The sequence below is a fragment of the Sinohyriopsis cumingii genome, chromosome 16 (assembly GCF_028554795.1).
Source record: "Sinohyriopsis cumingii isolate HCF-2022 chromosome 16, ASM2855479v2, whole genome shotgun sequence".
Lineage (NCBI taxonomy): Eukaryota > Metazoa > Mollusca > Bivalvia > Unionida > Unionidae > Sinohyriopsis > Sinohyriopsis cumingii.
The window spans coordinates 37,530,821-37,556,909 of record NC_142976.1 but is presented as its reverse complement, the minus strand read 5'-3'; the positions used below and the strand labels follow the sequence as shown (position 1 = coordinate 37,556,909).

The window sequence follows — 26,089 nt, the reverse complement described above, 5'->3', positions numbered from 1 at the left end:
ATGCAATCTAGCTACGACTATCAGATAGAGTTAATTATGCTTTTAACTACTTTAATGCAATCTAGCTACCCTTATCATTCAGAGTTCATTAGGCTGAGTAACTACCTTAATGTAATCTAGCTACCCCTATCAGATAGAGTTAATTATGCTGTAACTATCTTAATGTAATCTAGCTACCCCTATCAGATACAGTTAATTATGCTTGTAACTACCTTAATGTAATCTAGCTACCCCTATCAGATAGAGTTAATTATGCTTGTAACTATCTTAATGTAATCATCAGATAGAGTTAATTATGCTTGTAACTATCTTAATTTAATCTAGCTGTCCCTATCAGATAGAGTTAATTATGCTTAGTAACCACCTTAATGTGATCTAGCTACCCCTATCATTTACTACATAATTGTGTCAACAACTTGTAAACAGTGTTCGTTTTGTTGACGTAAAATACATAATCGTGCCATAAGCAACAGAAACTATCATGTCGAAGGCACTTTCGAACTTCCATAACTATCAAATAATTTTTTAAAAATTTATTCTGTTATTTTATTTCATGTACATTGTTAGAAGACAAATATATTTTTATCACATATACTTCCTTTTAAAACAATAACTTCAACTTTTAAATGATATTTTTAATCGCCACCACTATTACACACACACATGGACAGACCTGTTTTCATTTGACAAACTTAACAAATAATTCAAGTGCACATTTCACCCGCAAACTGCATATTAGGGCGTAATTAGACCAACAAATTGATTGTTCTTCGACTTTTTCATTTTTCATTTTCTTTTTCTTTTTGACATGTCATTCACCAGTCATATCCCAAAATATGAAAAAGACGGATAACAACTTTTTTGGGGCGTAATAAATTCTGATCAAAAACATGTATTTTCCTACAGATACGGTAACGTAACTTGATCGAGTAACTCTGAACGACTGCAAAATCTGTAATAAATGTCGTCTAGAATATTAGACTGATTACGATTATTACCACCCACCTCATAACCCCATACAAGTTCAAACAATTAAACTAATCACAAATTCTTACATACAATAAGATCAATTTCCTAATTTTAAATCTAAACCGCACCAAACCCATCAGCCAGGAAGTCTAGATGCGCAGATGGAGGTGGATAGCATGCGTGCTCCGAATGACACCCACGATTGACCCAAAGAGACTTGTAGGAGGACAGTGGAGGAGATAAATGGAACAACAGTGGACCTGGCTGTGCGTGCGCGCAATAATGAGAAAACTACGCACTGTCGTAATTAGAAAGGATTTCACTATTTTTGTTCTAGAATCAACGATGGAGAAATGTTAACTATTGGATTTAATTCACTGTAGGATTCAATCCTTGTTACCAAGGAATGTATTGTGCCTATCTGTGCAATTGTTCTTGCTCCTGGATGTTAGTCCAACATGTAAGACATATCACATGTTGGTTTTGTTTAGGTGCTATGACATAAATATCAGCGTCAGGTTTTACATGTAGGACTACCTGGATGTATGTTCTCAAGACAAGATGATATCGGCACCTGCAGCTTTGAAGTTATAGTTGTTTCCCCTTCATAGCCCCTTCTGCAGCAAGCCAACGTTGAAGTGTTATGGTCGTGAGGAAAACAGAAAATTTAGTTAGCTAATCCTCCCGCCTTCCCGTCTGTGCTGATCCATTTTATAATAAGGTATTTATATTAATTATTTTGCGAACTGAATATTCGTTCTCGGTTTGCTTCCATTAATGTTGTCATTCTTTTTTTATTTTTGTATTTTTTTTTCTCCCTGAGTAACACCAGTCGTCAGAACTATATAACCATCAAATCATCGTCTCTGCCTTCGCGGCGAATGTTGCGCTTCACACTAGCACAGTACCATACAGTGTGAGATGTCGATCCTGATAATGAATGCATATCAGGGTCGACGTCATACATTATAGGACAAACGAGTGCGACAGAAGCTTGATTCCTTTATTTCAGTATTTTCACTTTCATGCAGATCTGGCTCAGCAGAAAGATCGTTTTAATCTCAAGGAATCTTGCTTATTTTACGTTTTGATTTAATTGAATTTCTGTTACTACACAAATGTAGTCATTTAGTTTATATTGTATTTAAGGCTGCCGAAATCCTTATTCAAGTGATAGTCATGTAAGCTGTGAATATCTGTTCCCAGGGTTCACGTTCTGCAAATTCAATTATTTCAAATTGATTTCAAGTTAATTTTACATGTACATACTTAACTTTTTTTTAAATATCAATGTTATGACAACTGTTCGCCAATAAATACTTGACAGGTATCAAGTGTGTTGTTGTTGTTGTTGTTTTCGATCAACAAGTTTTTCATTAGAAAGTATGTACACACAGTAACAGCGGCCCAATTCCATCCTGTTCAAGCTAACACACACACACGTATATATATATATATATATATATATATATATATATATATATATATATATATATATATATATATATATATATATCCATAGGTAGAATGGATGATCCCCGACCAACCTTAGCCTTTCTAAGTCTAAATTAGCACAATTCTATAATTTTACGTTCATTGGCACTGACCTTTGAACTATCGATCGCAGACTTAATAAGTTACCACACTTCTTCAAATATAACGCAACAGCTTAAAGTAGATTTATGATGTGGAACAATTTTGTTTCTGTGACATTGACCTTTTACTTCTGGGATCGAGAATCAGCAGAGAGGTACCTCTACCCAAGTGTCGACTAACAGTGAAGTTTGATCGAAACTGGATCACGAAAACTTGACTTATCGAGAGATCACACACACACACACACACACACACACGTAAAAAGTCGGTTCCAGTAACCTACAGCTTTCGCTTCGTCTTAAAATAAATATACATCCACCCTTGACAAGTGTAGTCTATCCATAAAGTTGAATGAAAATCTGTCCAAAGAAACTTTCTTGCAAAAAGGAAAATCCAATTTTCAGATCCAATGACCTTGATATTGCAACACCAAAATCAGTAGGAAAGTTATGTTGCAGAAACCACCATGTCGATGGACGGATGGACGTCGCTGTCGCACTATCAACCCAAACCTTAAAAAGCCACAAAGTTTACTACTTGTTCATTTGAAATTTAACAGTTTAATTTGAAACATCTTGTAAATTTCCGTAATTTGTCAAAATATCCAAGCCATAGCAATTAATTGCAATCAATCTGAGTATTTCTTCTACTAAAGCATTCGTTTGCGTAGAGGGTTAACCAGTCCAAAGTTATAGAGAGGATAGATAAATAAATTAAAAAGTAACTTGCTGGAAAGATCCGTCTGTCACGTATGGCTCAGTCACATAGTACCAATGACTCCATACTGTAAATAGTCCAGTCAACACAGGTGCAAGCAGAGGATAATCATGGCTTCGTGTAAACGTTATTCATATATGCACTTTTCTTTTCGAAACAAAAATACTGATAGGCAAAAACAAAAAGATATAACTAAAGTACGACATACCCTAATCTTCCATTACTCTTCTGCAGCAAAGATAATTCAAAGTCGATTTTTGTTTACTTACCAGACATTTTTTAACTAGTATCTCGCCCGTGTTCACTCAGTATAAAATCAGTAACTATGGCCGTTGGAGTATTGTCAAAGTGACTTTCCTATGACCCCTTCACCATTGGGCAAAACCATTCATGACAGAGAAGGCATCCAGCAAGCGCCAAAGAACTTTATATGGTAACTCAACTGTAATTACTTTCTTGGCAAGCATTCTGGACTGAAGTGACTGACATGGGGAAACATTTATAGACCAGGTAGTATCCATACAAACAAAACACACAGTATGTGAACTTACCCCTTTTTCGCCTGGCTGCACATGCGTTGCCCATTAATGATTGTTGTCAGATACCACACCCTACGAAAAATTAAGTAAAGGAGTTTGCACACAGTACAGTAAGAGCGACGCTCCAGTTGGATCCAATTATAACACAAGCCGCATCGGCAGCATAGATTCCAACCGAAATTCTTGGTGCATTGGCAGCTCAAATTACATAGCCGACCGGCGCTTAGCTATATTGTTTTCCCCATCAGCTGAACAGACAGAGAGAAACGAGATGTCGGTAAACAACCAGTTGTAACAATAACAGAATTGATTACTGCAGTACAGCTTCCTAAAATATGCCTGCTGCACTACGCTAAAGGATAAAACATGAACCAGAAACACGAGTTTTATCAAAGCGCTCGTAGAGTAAATGACACATTGTCTCAGTTACTTTTACCTTTAAAAGATCATTTGATGAGGTATTGTCAACAGTATCAATAATAATTAAATTTCGCAAAATACTAGTACTATGGCGACAACGGTACGCGGCGATAACTGTTTCTCTGCTTGAATATGTCAGCTAACTTGTGTGTAAGCCTTCATTTAAAACGAAAAATAGTAGTTTTTAGGTTGTTACATCGAAAGCTGCGGTTGTAAGTAAAATAAAAATCCTAATTCCTGGAGCTTCACTGTCACCAGCATCAAGTTTGATCTCACTATGGATTATTGCTTTTTAAAATAGGCGTTTTCTGAGCACGTGTTGATGATGTAACTATTATATTATTACGTCGTCAATGTGACGTCATAATTCAACAATGGTAAAGTAGCGAACTGAACTCTGGGAGAGACTAGTTGTCAATGGCGCATATAAAGCTGGACTGGAAATAATGTCTTTTTGTCGGTGCGACAAACTCGGTTCAGAAGTAATTAAATTATCTCGCGTTTAATACCTCTGATAATGGCATTTTTGTTATTAGTCCAAATGAAAAATAATTTGCAAAAATTATCACCTAATCTTATACTCTTTTTATATAAAAAATAGAACTGACAAGTTCCTCAAACTCAAGAAAATCTTCATTGAAAAGAATCGAGACATTTTTGTCCAATTATGACAGCATTTCTTATCAGGATGCATGAAGAATGGTAATTCAGAAAATGTAGGCCACAAAAACAAAAAAAAAAGCAATACGAGATATTTGTGAATATCAATTTCGACCGGTATAGATAATCTAAATCAAACTTCCAGAAACGGCGTCGTCGGTTTTGAGTTCCCTAAATAACGAATATATAAGGCTTATATATTCGAACAACTGCGACTGTTACCAGAAGAAGAAATATGTTTTGCGGAAAATCTGCCTGTACATATAGGATTATTTTGATCAAGAAGACGGAAAAAGAAGAAACAGAAGACAAGACAAAAGATACAGTGGAGCTATACTCTTCGAGCCCAACAGAAAAGTTACTTTTACTAAATTGATATGAGAGAACTTAGGGTGTATCAAAACCATTATACAAACGCTGGGTTATTAATGCTCCTGAATTTTGATGGTACCTTACTTTCCAGTCGATGCTTGCAGAAAATTTCAATCGCAATGATAATTTACATTATTGATAGGGAAATGAGTATGCATTCAATATAATGGATGAAGTTATCTTTGCTGGAAATAACGTGGAGAATGAATGTGTACCGATATACTGTCATCCTTTGGCCTTTAACTGAGTGCAGGACTGCGGTACATACTATCTACATAACCATATGTCATTAATATTGCTCAGTTCAAAGAACTGTTACTGTTTAACTCAATACAGTTCCTTGACTCAACATTATGGTACAGTGTTTTGTATGAACTGCAGATGCGTTCAACAGGATATCATACTTTGTGAATTTGTTTTAGTTTATATTCCTTATTCATTGTAATTTTTTCAGGTATAACATCACATAATGGAACCATTGCTTGACATACTTATTCAAGCCAGCTTAGCACAGGCCTCATGCATGTTCTGTAAAAGTGGGGATTATTTCCTCCTGACCGTCTGACTGTCTATCCCTCCTTTAGTAATGTAGTACATCTCAAAACAACATTAAAGACACAGACTTAAACTTTGGAAGATGATTGGGGATAGTTTTAGATATACACCGTGGTTTCAAATGGATGGTTAATATTTCCACACAAATCTAAATATCTTAAGTATTTCAGGTGGAAATCTAAAAGTTCTTTTGTGTTATCTTCAATGTCAGGGCTATGACTTATTCATTATTTTATTATATTTTTTTGGGGGGGGGGGTTACACGCTCTGGTCTTGCCCAGGGATGGTCTCTGTGGATATCCTTCCCGTGGATCACAGCTTGGAAACTGCTGGATCCCCAGTCAACAACCATATAAGGGTCTGAAGGACATGAGACAGAACTAGACATACTACTATATAGAGTACAGACCGTGGGTCATAGCCCGTAGATTGGAGACTTTTCCTTTGTCATAACTTGGAAACAGTTGAGATCGACACCTACAGGCCATATACTGGTTAAAGAGAAGAAATGTTACAAATCTCGATTGCAGACCCTGAGGAAAGAGGCTTGCTCTTGGGTCACCAATTGGTAACTGTTGAGATCCCCAGTCTATAACTATACAGTGGTTTGAACGGAAACAGGAAACAAAGACATATAAACAGCACATACCCTGGGTTGTGCCTCTGTGGTTGGGAACTTGACCCTTGCCCATAACATGGAAATTGTTAAGATCTCCATCATATATTTGAAAACAAATGCGTGTATATTGGTTACTATGACAGCCAGGTGTGAAGCATAATTTTCACATCTTTAAAACCATTTCCTTTAATGTTGTCAAACTTTCAGTAAATGTTTAAACGTGACATGTTTTATTTAATGTTGTTTCGTATGCATCCATAGTAACCAAGCATCTTTGACATTAGCAAGGTATAAACTTGTTTTCATTTGTTTTGAAATCTATAATGGCGATTTAAGTCAAACATTAGAAATAAAAGAAATATCTTTTACGTTTCCTACAATTGTATGTATGGAGAGCAAAAAAAAAATATCTGCTAAGGGAAAAACAATTATTTTAGCTGAGAGGAGAGAAGGGGTGAGAGGGTCTTGGATTTATTTTCAGACCAAAAATGTTTGTTCTGTTACCTCAAGTTACTTAATTCTATTAATTCTATTCAACTACTACATCTGGGTATAATATGTTCCTTTTCGACAAATTAGAATACGAGTTTTAAAGTTATATGTAGACTGAAAATTAGTAGTTATGATTAAAAATGGTCCATCCCCCCCCCCCACGAATAATAAACGGATTGTCCTGGAGTTTAATGCAAAAAGGAGAAAGTTCGCCTAACCATGTGTAATCTGCCGATTACAATTTTTATTATTATAATTTCACACTAAGTATAGTGAACCATACTTTGTTCTTATAATGTTTATTTTGTCTACCCCTTGAAATATTTATATTTTATTTAAAAAGGAGTCAAGAGTTACGACCTGTTCAGAATATGTCCGTGTATAATATCATGCCATTATGTTGGCGGTGTATGGGATTTACTTTTTCCATCAATGTCTGTGGATTCATCTATGTATGTGGTAATCTATGTATGTGGATCCATCTATGTATGTGGATCCATCTGTCCTACCTATTCACAATAAAACTCCTCTAAATCTTCACTTAATAACATTAAACTTGCACTGCATGTGAATTTGGGATGATTATGTTTGTGTACGTATAAATAAAAACATCGAGGGCTTGCCCTTTTATTATTTTATTTTACGAGAGAGAGAGAGAGAGAGAGAGAGAGTATGTGTGTTACAGCATATAATTTCAATCGTTAACACTTTGAGACCTCTTTGATCCCATCACACAACAAACTACATGCTTTATCCACTGCTGTAAAACCGCATATTAAAACTGCTATATTTAAATGAGATTACATTACTATGTAATCAAACAACAACACCCCACTGGCGACACCAGTACATAGTTTTTCATCATCACGTAAATTAATGTGATAGCATCAACATCAGTTCTCGCACAATTTGATTTGTCACGTGATCATATTATCGGAATCAAGCTCTATTTTAAGATGAGAACAGCCCTACGCACGTCGAAACTTGGCCATCTTGAAATGCGGTTTTCAGCCTGATTAGAGAGAAGATAAGCTTAATTCAAAACAATTTTCGACATTTCGAATCAGAGAGAAAGAAAGCAAAGTTGGTTTTTTTAAAAATTTATGCAGCAGAGCCCCTTTTTAAAATAAAACAGGTTAAAATTAGAGAAACCGTCTTAAAAATATGAAACAGAGAAGACTTCGTAAGTTTTTAAGATGTTTAACCTAATGAATTTTCCAATGGGATGTGGTTTTCTTCTACGCAACTTATTAATATTCGTGAGTTCTCGTGATGTCACATGGTGTGTGTGAAAAATTCTCGCTCAATAACCGGTTTGTTTGGATTGAACCCGTTTTAGAACATTTTGCTTACAAGGTTTATGCTTTTTGTATTTCTGAACGGCAACCTGTTGAAAGCAACTGGTTTCCTTACTTGCATATAACGAAAACTGCATATTTTATCAACAATTTCAATCTTACGTATATCCATTATAAGGAAGCATTAAAGAAATTTTCAAGTAAAAATGTATATAGAATGGCAATTTAAACATGTCTAATTATCTTAATTTCTAATTGCTTTCACTTTTCATCTTAAATATATATTTAAAAAATATTTTCTTTAAGTAGATGGAAACTTTCTACGTGCTGTACTCAGTGTAAATGTACTCAGAGGAACAAAGTTACTTGCTTACTTCTTTCTCTCCCACACTGCATAAATAGAAGAGAGCAGATTTGAAGAAGAAAAAAACACACAAAATACAACAGAACACCAGACCGTTCCAACTTTGAATACACTGAAGCCATTTTGTGGCGGACAAGACTCAGAGTGAGAGGATTTACACAAAACATATTAACAAAAGTAGTGCTACAATTAGCTGTAATTGTTAATAAAGTCTGAAATAACTAAAGTCTAGTCCCGTTTTTTTTCCACGAGTACTTAGTCTGAAATAACTAACGTCTAGTTCCGTTTTATTTCTTCCACGAGTACTTAGTCTGCAATAACTAACGTCTAGTCCCGTTTTATTTCTTCCACGAGTAATTAGTTTCAAATAACTAACGTCAAGTCCCGTTTTTTCTTCTTCCACTAGTACTTAACTGGCTGATCTGATAATTGTCTTCTTCCATTGAGGATCGAATTCGTCTGGGCAATCTTGAGTCAACTGCTACGTTGTATGCTAGGTGTGACAGCAAGAATAAGTACAAATATCTCTAGATCGAACGTCCTTCACAGTCACGACTCTACCGACAGAGGGCGTGGGTACGTGAGAAAGCCTGCCAGTAACAGACAGCGGGACGCTCGCACGAACGGATCAACCCAGTCCCATATACCGTCTGCTTTTTAAAGCTGGAAAAACAGTATACTGACGTGGCCTAAATTCCTACCCATAACTTCGAGCTTAAGAGATCGCGCGCACACACACACACACACATCCCCCTCAATTGGTCGCTAATAGTTCTTAGTGGGGACAAAGTTTGTACTATTAGTCAGGAAACGAACTTTAACAGAGTTGCAGGAAGAATAAGAAGATGGCGGGATAGGTTTGTTTGACCTTGTCAATGTACCTTTCTCCGAACTCAATTGACTATACACTATATGGTTACAATGAAATATGTATTCATTAGGTAGAAGCGCACGAAATACGCATATCGTGACAAATAATCATAAAAACTAAATTTGTCTTAAGTATCTTCATGTCATTGTGAGAAATCCGCAAAAGTATACATATATGACTGTAGTTGAGTCCAATACAATGTTTTACTGAGTTTTAAAATATGATACTGGCCAACACGTAGCAGAACTTTGTATACATATATTTCACATCTCTGTGGAACAAATTTTCACTATATTTAATTCACATCGTTTCTAAAAATATACACTTTTTGCCAACGAATGTATGTGCCATTTTATACAGCATTTTCAAAGTAAGATTCTTGTACTAACATCAAATGCGAGTCTAATAAGATGCCAATTTAAAATGTTTGAATAAATATGATCACTGATGCATTATTATTTGCAAAGATGGTTCAATTAAAGCTCGACGAGAACACAAGAGGATTCTCTTCCATGAAATGCAGCATAACAAGAACGCGTTTCGGTGAAAGTAACAAGATGTACGTTTTATCTTGGACGCGTTTCGGTGAAAGTAACAAGATGTACGTTTTATCTTGTACGCGTTTCGGTGAAAGTAACAAGATGTACGTTTTATCTTGTACGCGTTTCGGTGAAAGTAACAAGATGTACGTTTAATTTTGGACGCGTTTCAGTGAGAGTATCAAACGTGCGTTTTATCTTGGACGCGTTTCGGTGAAAGTAACAAGATGTACGTTTTATCTTGGACGCGTTTCGGTGAAAGTAACAAGATGTACGTTTTATCTTGGACGCGTTTCGGTGAAAGTAACAAGATGTACGTTTTATCTTGGACGCGTTTCGGTGAGAGTATCAGACGTGCGTTTTAGCTTAGACGGGTTTCGGTGAAAGTAACAAGATGTACGTTTTATCTTCGACGTGTTTCAGTGAGAGTATCAGACGTGCGTTTTATCTTGGACGCGTTTCGGTGAAACTAACAAGATGTACGTTTTATCGTGGACGCGTTTCGGTGAAAGTAACAAGATGTATGTTTTATCTTGGACGCGTTTCGGTGAGAGTATCAGACGTGCGTTTTATCTTGGACGCGTTTCGGTGAGAGTAACAAGATGTACGTTTTATCTTGGACGCGTTTCAGTGAGAGTATCAGACGTGCGTTTTATCTTGGACGCGTTTCAGTGAAAGTAACCAGATGTACGTTTTATCTTGGACGCGTTTCGGTGAGAGTATCAGACGTGCGTTTTATCTTGGACGCGTTTCGGTGAGAGTAACAAGATGTACGTTTTATCTTGGACGCGTTTCAGTGAGAGTATCAGACGTGCGTTTTATCTTGGACGCGTTTCGGTGAAAGTAACAAGATGTACGTTTTATCTTGGACGCGTTTCGGTGAAAGTAACAAGATGTACGTTTAATTTTGGACGCGTTTCAGTGAGAGTATCAAACGTGCGTTTTATCTTGGACGCGTTTCGGTGAGAGTAACAAGATGTACGTTTTATCTTGGACGCGTTTCGGTGAGAGTATCAGACGTGCGTTTTATCTTTGTAATTTAGTGACATTGCATTGGACTTAGTTATGATTTAACGGTCTCTTTACAACTATGGCTGACAGCGGCGTGACAAAATTTCTTATCAATATATTGTTAAATAATGTACAATTATCTATATACACATACAGTTTAATTGCTGTTATGTGTGTGCGTGCGTTTAACTTAAATGTATTAATTATAATCGATTTTACACTATTTATACAGATAATACTGTACATTTAACGAGACAACTTAAGACATGAACAAAAACTTTTTTAAACCTAATGCGAGAAATGCCCATGGCCAAGATGCCACTTTTTGATTTAAAGACCATTGACAAGGACATAAGTCGTGTAAATTATCGAATTACATTGACCTTGTCAACGAGCTAACGCCGACCTATTTTTCATTTTTAATCTTGCCCACACTTTGTGAAGAATGCGGATATTACAACGTCCTCTCCATCTGTACATGTATTTCCGTTTTACTGCTAGTGATGTAGTGTATATCCTACACGGTTCAAGATACCGACTTGAAATTTGCAGATGCCATTGAGGTAGCTTATATATATATATATATATATATATATATATATATATATATATATGGTTTTCAAAATGAGATATGATCCACGAGGATGGGGGTAGGGATGTTTTTGCTTTATGCAGTTGGAGATGTGAAAGCGGATACATCATTGTCAGGGACAGGACTGTAACATGTTACCGGGTTGTATTATTACATCTCATGGTCTTGCACCAGGTATGGGGCCATGATACCAATGGGTCATAACTTGGAAACTGTGGAGATAACTTTGGACAGCTTTATAGGACACAAGGAGACAAATCAGACATTGATCCAGTACAGGCACGGGTCACGCAACTGCAGCAGGAAAATTGCTTACGAGTCATAACTTGGAAAGTGATAAGATCCATGTGTATTGAACAAGTGTAAATTTAAAAGACATGAAGAGACAAACTCGCATGTGTATTCAACACAGACCCAATATCATGTCCTGATTTAGATGATTTGCCCCGGGTCACATTTCAGAAACTATCAAGACGCGAAGAGATATGCACACATCTCATTTTGCAATACTGGACCCTCATTAGTCAACCTCACAGCGCACTGCTTGGAGGAGAAAATCATAGGCTATACATGGCGGCCAGCATAACTTGTGGAGGAAGAACCCGGGAAAATCCCGGTAAAAACTAACGACCCTTGGAAATCTACTGGCAAGATTTCTCACACTGGTCAATCCCGATACTCAAACCAACAGAGACACACAGGGGCTCGCATCGTTGCTTAAAACTGACCTGTTATACAGGTACTATATAATAACTAGTTATTATCTCGTACATGCATGACAAGTCAATTTTAAGCAACCATACGGGCCCCTGTGCGGAGACAGCGGTGAGATTGCCCTGACCGGCAATTGCGAGCGCTTTAAACCATAAGGCCACCAGGGCTCCCAATGCCTGTTAGATATTGTGGAAATCAGATTATTGAATACCCAAATGGACACGTAATGAGCGCTCTCGCTGTTCAATCGATATTGCTTGTTAAGAGCAGGATTCTTATAACCACAAGGCGGTACTTGCTTAAATATGCCAACGGTTGATGTAGAACTGACATTCAACTTTACCAGTGGATTCCGTTCGCAGTTTTCTTTCGTTTGAAACTTTCTTATGGACTGCATTTACAAACATAATGATGTTAAATATGGAATAACAGTACCATAGGCATGATCAGAAAAGCGCTGGGGACGGCACTCTTGCTATACACAGTATCTCCCTCTGGATACGCGTTACTGTGCGGGATTATTGGAATACCAGAGCATCGTGTTGTTAGTTCGCAACTCCTGTATTGTACCGTATTTACCCGCTCGAAGAGTTTACTCTGCCTTTGAACAGCGAAATTTGCAACAACACAAAAAAGTAACACGGCTTTATATCACTTGTTTTCACAAGTCGATCTCTTAGCCTATCAAAGCGGTTTGGGAGATGTCGTTTAAAGTTTTTTCTTCCTCTTTTGAGAATCAACAGCGTTATTACATGGTGGTATGGCATCGTTTGTATAAACTTGGAGGATTTTAGTATCTGGATGCTTTCTGTCAAGTTTTGGTAATTCTACTGAATGGTTTAAGAGAAGTAATTTAAAGGCTTTCTAAATTTTATTAAATAATCAGTATCGTTTCTTAAAAAATGTCTTGTGCCGATATGTTTCTTATCAAACATAAATATAAACTATTCAACGGTCGTGGAGAATAAGCAATTTTTCAAACTACTATTTGTAGCAAAATTGACCTAATTTAATGTCTGATCACCATCAGTTTTGCAAAGTTTGGTGTCTTTCCATCCAAAATATTTTGTCAAATTTGTTAATCAAATTCTGTTCTTAAGAAGAAGTCGCTTAATCTTTTATATTTTTCTGTAACAGTGGTCATATTTAAAAGCGGATGACTTCATTAATAAAATATAAAAGCTCTCTATGCCTTGATGTGGATTGGCTTCATTTGTACAATATACAAGCTCTCTATGACATGATGCGGATTGACTTCATTTATACAATATAAAAGTCTTTATGCCCATGATGCTGATTGACTTCATTTATACAACATAAAAGTCTTATATGACTTGATGGGGATTGACTTCATTCATACAATATAAAAGTCTTATATGACTTGATGCGGACTGGCTTCAGTTATACAACATAGAAGCCCTCTATGCCATGATGTGGATTGACTTAATTAATACAATGTGAAAGCCTTCTATGCTTTGATGCGGAATGAATTCATTTATGCAATATAAAAACCATCCATGCCATTTTGCGGACTGACTTAATTTGTACCATACAAAAGTGCTATTTGCCATGGTGCGGATTGGCTTCATTTGTACAACATAAAAGCTTTCTATGCCTTGATGTGGACTGACTTCATTTATACAACGTAAAAGCCTTCTATGCCTTGATGTGGATTGACTTCATTTATGCAACATAAAAACCCTCTATGCCTTGATGTGGATTGACTTCATTTATACAACATAAAAACCCTCTATGCCCTGATGTGGATTGACTTCATTTATACAACATAAAAACCCTCTATGCCTTGATGTGGATTGACTTCATTTATACAACATACAAGCCTTCTATGCCTTGATGCGGATTGACTTAATTTATACAATATAAATGCCATCCATGCCACTTTGCGGACTGAAATAATTTGTACCATACAAAAGCCCTCTATGCCCTGATGTCGATTTACTTCATTTATACAACATAAAAGCCTTCAATGCCTTGATGCGCATTGACTTCGTGTATGCAATATAAATGCCCTCTATGCCTTGGTGATGATTGAGATCGTTTTGTATAACACAAAAGCCCTCTGTGATATGATGTTATCTGCTAAAAAAAGGAAAAAAAAGAATTGGTCTGGTGGGTTTTTTTTATAAGAAGTTTTAAGTAGCAATATCTGACGGACAGACGCACAACGGACATACTATAAGATAGAGGGGTTTTACCAGTTGCTGCACAAACATAGCTATCTCTTGATTTTTAACTTTATTTTCCAAAAAGATAGAATAGGAAACTATGACATCTACGATACAAAAAATATGCATAGGAGATATGTCGGTGCATTAATTTGCAGACAACAAATAAAAAATCCGCAAAAAAGAAACCGCACTCTTTTCCAGCCATCTCGCCTATTTATAGACTCAGATTGACCAAAGGACTGATTGAGAGTTACGAATGAACAAAATATTTTTTTGCATTCTCAACTTCTTGGTCATTCTTTGTTGGTTATAAGCCCAGGTGGTCCGAATAGTATGTATTGGCATAACGTGCGAGGACGATCTGCAGGATTGACCGAGAAGATGCGAATGGGAACTGTGCCTGTCTATTTTTCCAGGAAGATTTGCCTCCCTTGAAAACTCTTCTCACAAATGGAGATCGCGTTGTTTCTAAAAACCGATTGAAATAAATATTTTACTTATATTGCCGTGGAAGGACAATTTTATTCGTTGTAGTGAACTTTACAAATAACCAGTTTATTAATTTCCCCTGAAAATGAATGTCACTTTAATGCCGTTGCTACGTTGTTATCTGTCGACAGGCTCTCTCATACCTCTATACGGTTAAGGGGGGGGGGGGTAACTCAGTTGGCCGAGTGGCCATCTCACCTGTTTGCGTGGGTTCGAGTCTCAGACTCCGCTTGCGTGAGTATATTACATTTTGCACAAACACATTGCAACACTCTTCTAGTCAGAATTTTACTCAGTTCAAATTACAGTTAAGACATATATTAGCTTGACCTTTGCAAGTCATTAAAACGAAACAAAATAATGGGTGTTTGGAACTATTTCGTTAGACTCTTAACATATATACGTTTCCCCCAAGCTGGCCGAGACATTATATCCAAATCTGGATAGTAAATTGCCTGATAACAGACACTCTTATTAAGATGACAGTGGATAGTTTAGCAAACTGGACCTTGTCATATTTATTAACTTCAGGCATTGGTGTGACTTTTTCAACTATTACAGTTTAATAATTAAAAATATTGACATATTTGTCAATTTCGTGTTTCAGGTTTGTGTTGTCCTTGAAATTGATGAGAGGATTTTACACCTTCCATAGTTCACAGTACGTAGACTGAGAAATACCAATTGAATCTGTTTCGTACTCGGTGTTTTTCAGAATTATTACCTAGGGAAAGGTCACGAGTTTGCACTGTGAGTATTACTTATTGTCAGAAATGATTTTAGGACGTGAATAATGCAGGTATAATTTTGTGGTTGGGGTGCATACTCTTCTTTCGCTATGAACTTTCGAGTAAAATTCTTCTGCTTTATCATATCTATTCAAAATTAAGGACCTTCGGACCTCACGTGTATTTTATTGTTTTTAATGAATTTTTATATTAGGCAGGTGAATGCAGTATTAAATTTGTGTATAACAACTTAAGTGTAAAATCCAGAGACTTATTGGCTTATGGTGATCTTTTCTTCATATTTTTTCGTTCCTATATTTTCTCATGTGAAAAATATATCCTTATATTTTCACATGTGAAAATATAAGATTTCACACAAAAGTTTTACCTGCGGCAATAAAACGAGTACTTTGCGAGCTGGAACAGATAAATAGAATCTGCCTGATATTACAGGCATGGAAATTTGATCTTTGATAAAATAAATCTGACCCCAGACGTTGTTCACATCTCTGAATCATCTCACATTACTTCCTTAACAACAACGATAAACCCGCCGAGATGCATTGCTGAATCGGACTTGCTGTTTTCAGATAGGGTCAAATAGTTTATAAAATGAAAAAAGGCTATCAAAGTGTGATGAATTTACGAACGGTGGGTGGGGATAAGAGTAGTGTGCCGACGAGTATTTAATCTTGTAAAATTTGATTCTGGAGCAAGTTTGGTTTATAATTTTAATTTTTTTCTTCTTCTTCTATTCATACGTTAATCCCTGATATATTTCATCGTGTGTTACGAAACACGATATATTTTAACACGTGGCTATGCCACTCGTTAAAATATCATGTTTTTGGTACCATACGATGAACTATATCCCGTATTAACATAGGAAATGAAAATACTCTCTCTCTCTCTCTCTCTATATATATGTGTGTGTGTGTGTGTGTGTGTGTGTGTGATGATAAACGGAATCCTGTACAATATCTACAGCGCGATGTTTCTGAAGATCATTATTACAAAAACAACTAGTGACTGACAGTTATGAGTAACATATATAAAACTAACCTTCTCCAACTCAATACACATGTTGTTCTGTGTATCATAGCTGTCAAAAATGTCTATAGTAGGTACATGTATATTCATACAGAGTTATGCTGATTCAAACTCATCACGCACCGTATACACATAGCACCAACGCCGTTATGTAAAACGCCGCCACTATCTGGCAATCAACAATTAAATCCCTACGCCAATCAGCTTGGCAGACTATATGTCTGTTAAAAGCCCAACAAAATAGTTCCATACACTTGACCTCTTTAATTGAGATGACTTAGTATAGTCCTACTAATTGTAATTTGAGCTTCAGTAAAATTCTTTATAACACTGAGTTAACGTGTTTTTTTTTTTGTGTTTTTTTTTTATAAAGCGTGAAATGCCTCTTCGATCGTTGGAGCACTTCGTGGTTAAACTTTCCAATTTCGTGGGGTGGGGTGGGTAATTTCTTCAAGTTGTCTAACTCTTAAATTTAGGCGGTAAATAACTACTGCAATTAAACCACAATCCTACTTTGGACTAGGCGATAGGTTTAACCCCCACCCACCCCCAACAACTGAAGTTTGATTCCATATACTTAATGACATATATAAGTCACGAGAGTCATTATAACCAACGTTTACCAGCAAAGATTATTTTATTTAAACAAAGATTGAAAATCAAGGTAGTTAATGTGACAAACTAAGTTTCACAGTGTTCAATATAACTTAACAACAGCCATTTTTAATTTGTTTAACAGATTTCTTTTGACTTAACTATACAGACAGAATCATGAAAACTGCATATAATACACACCCTAAACTTCAAATTTCAAGTGCCTTGATAACAGCCGAGTACCTGGATGTGCCAAACTAGCGAGTACTGCACCATGGTAGAATGGTGTCGTATAATGACGAATCTAGTATACCACCATTTGTTCTTAATTGTGCATAATCATTAGCCCTAGGTAGCAAAGTTGGAAACTGGAGTGTATCTCATTCATTTTCTACCTCTTAGTGATATGCTATTCTTTCATATTTTATCCGGGGCCCGAGTGGCCGAGTGGTCTAAAGCACTCGCCGTTACGGATCACTACCATCTCACCTCTGCGTGAGTTCGAGTCTCAGCGTCGGCTAACGTTGGTACGTGAGAATGCCTGCCAGTAGCTTCTCGTGGGTCGGTGGTTCTTCCCGGGGTTTTCCAGGGTTCTTCCTCCACCAATTATACTGGCCGCCATGTATAGCCTATCTTGTGCTGAAAAATGGCGATAAACCCTACAACAACAACAACATATTTTATCCCTATCTTTTTAATAATTGTCAGAGCTATTCTCATAGGTGTCGTCTGCCTGTAAACTTCTCTTAGACCGCTGGGTGTTAATTCATTGAACTTGGTGCATTGGTTACTCAATGTGTTGTCTCGTTCTCTCAGAGGTTCAAAGGTCTCTTCAACAAAACAATAAGTTAAGCTGATTTCAATGAACTACTAGCCAAGTTTATTGCTCTCCCCTTAATTATTAGTATTAAAATTCGCACGAGAAACTATTGGGCTAGATTAGTTGTATTTACTGGTTATGAAGAAAAATGTCTTCAAATCATATGCATTCTCTCTTTTAAGATATAAGAAGTAAAATGTATATCAGATGATGCCGACGTTAACTACGTTTGGACACATCGCAGTTTTATGTCAGATAAATGGTCAACAACGTCAGATCTAGCGAAAGATCCTTATACCGTTTCGTTCCAAATCGTCCCTTTGCATATTTAGCAAGCTTAAACGGTGTTTTGAAGATGTACCCTCGTGCAGAGAAAAGAGTCCCTGCCCATTGCAAGCGAAGTCAGTAACCAGTGAGAGAGTTTATTTTGTGACCTGTGATATATTAGATAAAGCGATTTCCATGGTATCAACAGGTTTTAACTTGGAATTAAAAGTCACTTAAAATGTTGAAATTGGAGATACTTATGTACGACACGTGACGTTGTGTACTTAGGCCGCAATGATTACTAATAACACGCTCACAATTAAGATATAACAAGGAATTTGATTGGATCAGTTTCCTTGGTTGCATCCAATCAGACTGCAAAGCAGTAGATACCGTATAATCAAGTTACATACGCGAAGGATGGATGTGGAACAACGTGGATCGACGACCCCTGGTTTGCGAAGATGGATTAGCAAAGACAGGAGAAACAGGACTTGTTGTTGTTGTAGGGTTTAACGCCATTTTTAAGCGCAAGATAGGCCATACATGGCTGCCAGTATAAATGGTAGAGGAAGAACCCGGGGAAAACCCCGGAAAAAACCACCGACCCACGAGAAGCTACCGGCAAACGTTCTCACATACCCACACTGGCCGAACCTGAGACTCGAACCCGTGCAGAGGTGATATGGCAATAACGGTGAGCGTTTTAGACCGCTCGGCCATTCGGGACCCCGAAACAGGACTAAAAGATCAATACTGACTAGTCTGAGAAGCGAAAATGCGTCACCAAAAGGTATTCGTTACAGATTATTAAAACTAAGTTTGATTTAGATTTCATTTTAAAAAAAATATAAAAACTTAATTAAACTTAGGACTGCAAATCACACGTTTCCTGCGGAAACTTATTGATGGGCTGATGTTCTATGTAACTGTAGATATTTTACAGTTAGTCGCAATAAATATTGTGAATTTCATTATTTTCTGTCATGTACTTCATGATGAAAGACAAAATTATATCTTTCATTATTACATTTCATATTCTAATGTTTATAAATATAATTAATAAAAATCTGCTTATTTACGAGTTTTGACAAGTACCTGCAGTCTCTTAGATTGCGTTTTCCGAATTGTGTACTCCCTGTTAATGTTGTTATGCTATCACACGCTAAATTCACGTTCACTGTCGAAAATATTTTTCAGTTGTTGTAAACTGTACAACCAGTGTAATAAAGTCTTGACATGTCTTGTAAAATATTTCAATGGACGGCAAACAAATTTGATTACCAGTAAGAAGTAAGCTCTTTCATAATCAGGTCAGCGGAAAAATTAAGAAAATAGGAACTTTGTCAAAAGCAAAAGCGTCGGTTTAAAACAAATAATGCAAATATGCAAATTAGTAAGCGAAGCATTCTTCTTTTTTTTTCTGAGGAAGGGTTTGGAGGAGTCAATTAACGGTACATTGTACGAAGAATACAAATGGTCCGACAGTGGACAGTAATATGCATGTATGATTTTGACATTACAAATCACCATGGTAGTTAAATCTTTCCGAAGAAGAAAGTTGCAGCTCTTCGGATTTCTGTACGTGTAGCTGAGTTCATGTGACGCTTGACAAATATATAATCAAAATGTATATTGTGAAACGCTCCACCCCTCTTACAAAAATTGTCTAGGAATGAGATTAAAAAGTATGTACGGGTTTGAGACAGAATTAATTCATTGGTTTTCATATGAATTTTATTTGCATGGTAAAGAACGGTGAATTACAAGTTAAACTGCATTTAAATGTATGTAAAGTATACATTTTCTAATACAACAACTAAGCAAAGCAGAATAGAAATATACAGAGAAGAAAATTATCACAGTAAAGTATATGAAAAATCATCTTACATAGATGACTTTTGCATTTGACCTATTGTAGGAAAATGACTTTTTCCCACTGTTATCATTATTATACAAGAAACTGAAAATAGGGTTGAACTGGGCATTTAAATAAAACAATGTAATTACCATAGCCGGACTGGACACGTATATTACAAAAATGTAATTATCATAGCTGGACTGGGCACGTAAATTTAAAAACAAAAATGTAATTAGCAAAGATGTCATGGGCACAGGACGAGTTTTCATGCAAGCATCAAAGATATTTTGTATCTAAAATCATGACAACTTTGTTAAGAGTGAAAACGTTTATATACATGAGAAGTAATATATAGTAACATATATGATCTTTACATTCGAGGTTCAACTGAATAGTGACTATTTAAATTCTGAAATATTCATGAAGGATGAAATTAAATGCTGACAGAACGTGAAATGCATCTAAAAGCGAATGTTTATGGCAATAATCTCAAAACACGAATTTGTCTCAATATATTCGAATTAAAATCCGTCGGTTGAGTACTTTATCAATAAATTTTCTGATTCATTTCATCAGTGGAACTCACCCACCGATATCATCTACCATTAGATCGCATTAGTAAACAACTGCATTTAAAAAAAAAGGTTATATGTTAAAGAATACATTGTCAATTTCTGAAACAAGAACTAGATGGTCTACAGTAACCACATGTCGTTTGGGGGATTACTGAGTGGGTATGAACTATTTATTACAAAAATATTCTAAACATATTCCCGCCTATTTCCCAGGAGGCGTTCTTGCTTTTCTCCCAAAAGCAACTGCCACAAAAGTTGAAATCAGCAAGAATCTTTCATAATGACATATTTTATTTTACCTCGTTTACCAAAGAAATACTCCAAAAAAGCAAGCAGGATATAGAAGCGTTAAGCCATAAGCTAATAGATCTAGACCTTAAATGGTAAATTAAATAGCTTACTTTGTCAAAATTGAATGAAATATTTACTTCAATGACAAATTAAAAACTATCCTGACTTTTCGAACAAACGGCATGGGGAGGCACTCGCGTTCTTTACCAACAATGTCTTCGTGGCAGAGCTGAGTAATTAAAGTTATAAACACAAGCCGATGCACATGTTCCTGATTTGGACTGGGCTACCTTTTACAAGTTGTAATAGTAATGACTCAATAATCGCACAAATTTGATAACTGTGCCTTCAATCTTTCATTTAAAAAATTTCTACAACTTGTCACAGAGAAGTAAGTAACTTAGTTTTTGTTATTTTATATGTGACTGAATCCAGCACACTTGCGAAAGTAACATTCTTTTCGCCAGAACCCTCATCCATGTTCAAGAGCTCCGAAAAACAAAAGGCTGAGAACTACTGCACTAGATCAACCATTTTTAACAAAGTAAACATAATTAACATTTTATTAAGATACAGTTACTTCAAGGTAGCAATTATAGATTGCACAGCTTCTGAGAGATCTGACAACACTACAATAATCAATGCAAGCGCCACAACGCAAAAATGAACATTAATTAAAAATTGTTCGATAAATTTCAATTAAAAATCTGCCCACGGAGAAGAAATAATCCTAAAACAAATTTTCCGCATAAAAAAATGGACCATGCATTCATTTCTCCGCCTGAGCAAGAAAAGACTTCAGAACTTCATGTGACTAACTGATACAAGAGCTGAATTCCCCAGAACAACTTATGATCTAGGGGAAAGAAAAATAATCCAAGATCAACTTTTCCCCAGGAATAGACGCAAGAGTATTTTTCCCCAAGGGAAAAAGTATTCAATAGTAAAATTTCCAGGGAAAAGGTCAAATATAGTGTAATTTTTCCGGGGATGGGGGATTTGGGGGTAGGAACCGCGGATATAAAATTAGCTTGCTTTATAAGATCAATTTGTGATAGTAAAAGTAGTACACCAGCGTGTGTAATGCGAATTCTCCCTGGTCAAGCGTTAAACTTTGCGACAATAAAATCAACGACAAACTTTTGAAGCCATTGTGACATCATTACTCTTTGTGACATGGTACAACTGTAAATGACATTTTTGATGTTTCTCGTCAAAACTGTCAATAGTGTCTCAGAACGGAGATACATTTTGGTGGCTTTACTGTCGCTCTGTTTGCAAGAATAACATAACCATTAACTTTCTCAAACCCCCAAATAAAAGACTGCTTTGTTTTAATTAAAGTCAAATACTAGACTGTTATCCCATTTTTATCGATAAGCAAAACGCGGATAAAGGGTCATTTCCATAAATAAAACAGGTGGAATAAAAATGCTATCAGGATTTCAAAATAAAAAATCCTTCTGTTCAGTATAAAGTTGTTTTGCAGTTGTCATTGTCCCTAAAAATGCGACCAGTATAACGCAAAATCAGTGCTGAAATACTTGCGTACCAAAACATGCAAATAAAAGTGTTTTTTTTAAAATTATTTTAAATTTCACAGAATTTAATATTTTAAAATTCGTGAATATTTTTCAAGAGCATTGTAACTATTAGTGAAGTAATAATATGACAATATAAATATATTTTATGGAATAACGTTTGTGTTATGAAATTAGGAAGTAAAATAAACTTTTTTTTCTAGAAAATATATATAAATTACCAAGAATTGCAGTGATTACCTAATGTAAGCTCAATGTGGTTGCACGAGCTCTATTAACTACGAGTGAGATATGGTAGGAAAATGAAGAATATTTACTTTCAGAAATATCATAGCGATTCACAACTTTATAGATGGTGAAAATATTTGACAATTTCATATAGAAATTGTCATAAATTAAAGAAGTTACTTTTAAATGCATGACCGATATTACAATTTACGTAGCATCGGCACTGTTGCTAATGTAAATTACATGTGATTAATAGTATCAAATACAAATCAAATAGCTTTGAGAAGTAACAAAATAAATTTGATAACCAAAATCGTTTTACGCATAATTTCAAGTCAGCACCAGTAAGAATGCATCACATTTTACATTTATTACTCTAGTGTATTTCTTATATTCCCTACAGATATTCTGGTCGCCTGTTCAAGAAATATTATCGTAAATAAATGCTTCATAGACAGAAAACCAGTCACAAACTGACACTGTACAGTCTCACCATCTACCGACAGACAAAACCAATGGGTCAGTTCATCTTACATTAGTCTATCAGAGAACAGTGTCGGCAAGCTATGATATTTGTTATTATGGACCATACTCTCACGTGTTACATACATTTTGTTCAGGAGTAAAGCATTTTGAAACTGAAAATCGACCTAAAATCTCATCTCAAAATATTCCATACAAAATCGATGCGTTGAGAACTCAAAATAAACTGGGTAACACACCAATTAAAATTTTATTGTATATTCTTTTATCAGTATTAAGGATTCATCGGTATTCACTTAATTTTAATTACTTTTACAACGGAAGTCGCCCATTTATTACTCCACTAGATGGCTTATGTGTGCTAATGACCTTTTGGTCTCCTGTTTTAGAAGCTTGATCATGAGTAAAGCCGTCTGCAAAAAATGAAAACAAGTCAAGACACTCATGTCATCCACTCACAAACAAGGCAGATGGCAGAGTTGATCCTATATTAATCCACCCGATGGCATGTCTTGGTGATCTCAGGCATACCAATTTTACTCATGAGCGTTCTGAAACAGTCTAGAAATCCCATTGCAAGCTAGCACCGCGTAGTGACAAACAAAATAAATGGGTGGACTCCACTGATGCTATGCTGAACGAGTTTTGATATGTTCATTTTATATAAACATTAACAAAATTAAATTTATGTAATTCTACACTGTGCAGCATTTTCAACTTGATTGCTTAAAGACGAATTTCACTTTAATCTGTGATATCGATAAAGACAAACTTTGATGGGATGTTGCAATTGGATTCATCTCCACTTTTGTCATTCATCCATACTATGAAGATGGGCATGAATTTACCTTTCAATAAAAAAATACAGAGATGCCTCATACTTAACATGACATTAATTAACATGTTCAAATTTATCAAAAGTTTATCTAAAAATATATGCTTATATATGTGAGAAAGCAGGATGAAAATGTAAAGACACTGACATGGATATTTGCCCCATTTCTTTAAGATGGAAAAATCCATACCATATATAACAGACAAGCGCGCTCTCTCATCATTTTCTAATTAGGCCCAAAATTGCATCTGAGCTTTTTAATAAGTGTTTCCATCACATCCTGGACTTGCAAATGTTAGTCTTCGACACCCAATACTGTAGAGCGTGCATCTTGTACACCCTCCATAAATAGCCCTGGATCCTCAGTTTTCTGTATCTCGGAATGCAGATCATGCACATTTTCGATAGCAAGTTAAAAGAAGAAAAGCCCAATTATGCAAGAAATTACTGCATTAAAAAGAAATTAAATAAAGATTTCTCATATTCAGACAAGTAAATATAAAAGTTCAAATAAAACTAAATTATAACAGTCATTTTAGCCAATAAGATTTATTTTAGTAAACTTGTTTCAATTTGAATTGAATATAATGATTCTATGCCCACAAATAGACTCTTCCTTTTTTCGACAGGAACACCAGTTTTCCTATCCCCAGTTCCTCGAGATTGAAGATCCAGAACTCAAAACTTCAAAGTCCTACAACGAGCTCAGTTGCATTTCAGTCTATAATTCCTTCGAATTTGTACCTCTTATAAACATGCTTTTGTTTCTTCTTTTAAAACTTTTTGCCAGACTATGAGATGACTTTTGTCCCTCTAAATAAATGCAAAATCCAATTTCAAGATCTATGAAATGAACTACATTAATATCTTCTAAATCATACCCATCCACAAAACCTTTCTCCGTTGGCGTGGTGGTAGGGGAAAGATCTTTGAATTTAGTATTATACACTGAATCTTTAAACCGTCTAACCTCAGAGAAACACCCTGAAAAATCCTGACTGCAAATGTGCAAGAAACAGGAGTTCTCAAATAACATTGGAAGTACAGACCTCTGGACGTTGGCCTCTTATATAAATTTAGAGAGTAACAATCCTAAATGGGTATGTATATCTTCAACTACTGTCGAACGAAATCGTATTTATGTCTACGTTTGCCTTGCCTAAACGCTACAGAACAGTCCCAATAGTGTTGCCAAGATAGGTTATGTGCTACTAGATTATGTTTCTAATTCTGGTTAATCGTCGTTACCAGCCTCATCCAATTTGGCTGTATGATACGGGTTGGCTATTGTATCACCCATCCGAGTTGCCCCTTCTTTCGAAATGGCGGCCTCTATAACTTCCTCTTCCACGGGTTCTGAAAGCCAAAAGAAGATCGTATGGACTTCATCCCACAACACTGGAGTCTTCATATAAATTATCAACCTTAAATTCCAATAACAACGGATCTATTTATACTCTGAAGAGCTATAACACGTTTATAAACTCAGCAGTAGTTTGTCTCTGTGTTTGTGCATCTCCAGCTATCTCGAGATTAATCATAACTTATTCTCAATTGCCAACGTTTCTGATTTTATGGGGTTTTATTTTTATATCGTTTTAGATAAGGAAACAAAAGCAATTGAAAATAAACGTCATCGGATACATATATTGATGCAATTGTTTGCATGTATGTGTTTGACTGGACAAACAGTGAAAGGTACAACTTTATCCAACTTTAACCAAAATGCTACGTTTAGGAAAACTATTTCTCTTTTGTATTTATGTGTTCCTGATATCCTTCTCCTAGTACAAACTGTGGTGAAAAATAA

General features: G+C 35.9%; 1 protein-coding gene across 9 annotated transcripts in view; it reads right to left on the bottom strand.

The window, feature by feature from the left end:
• Positions 1–26,089, bottom strand: part of LOC149780225 (uncharacterized) — a 120,665-nt gene that overhangs the window by 39,435 nt on the left and 55,141 nt on the right. For 6 of the 9 annotated variants that reach the window (XM_089936987.1, XM_089936988.1, XM_089936986.1 and 3 more), the window contains one exon: positions 25,528–25,635. The exons of the other annotated variants lie outside the window; for them this stretch is intronic. In XM_089936987.1, the coding sequence (XP_089793113.1) occupies positions 25,528–25,635 (108 nt within the window). The remainder of the gene's footprint in view (positions 1–25,527; positions 25,636–26,089) is intronic. 9 annotated transcript variants of the gene reach the window in all.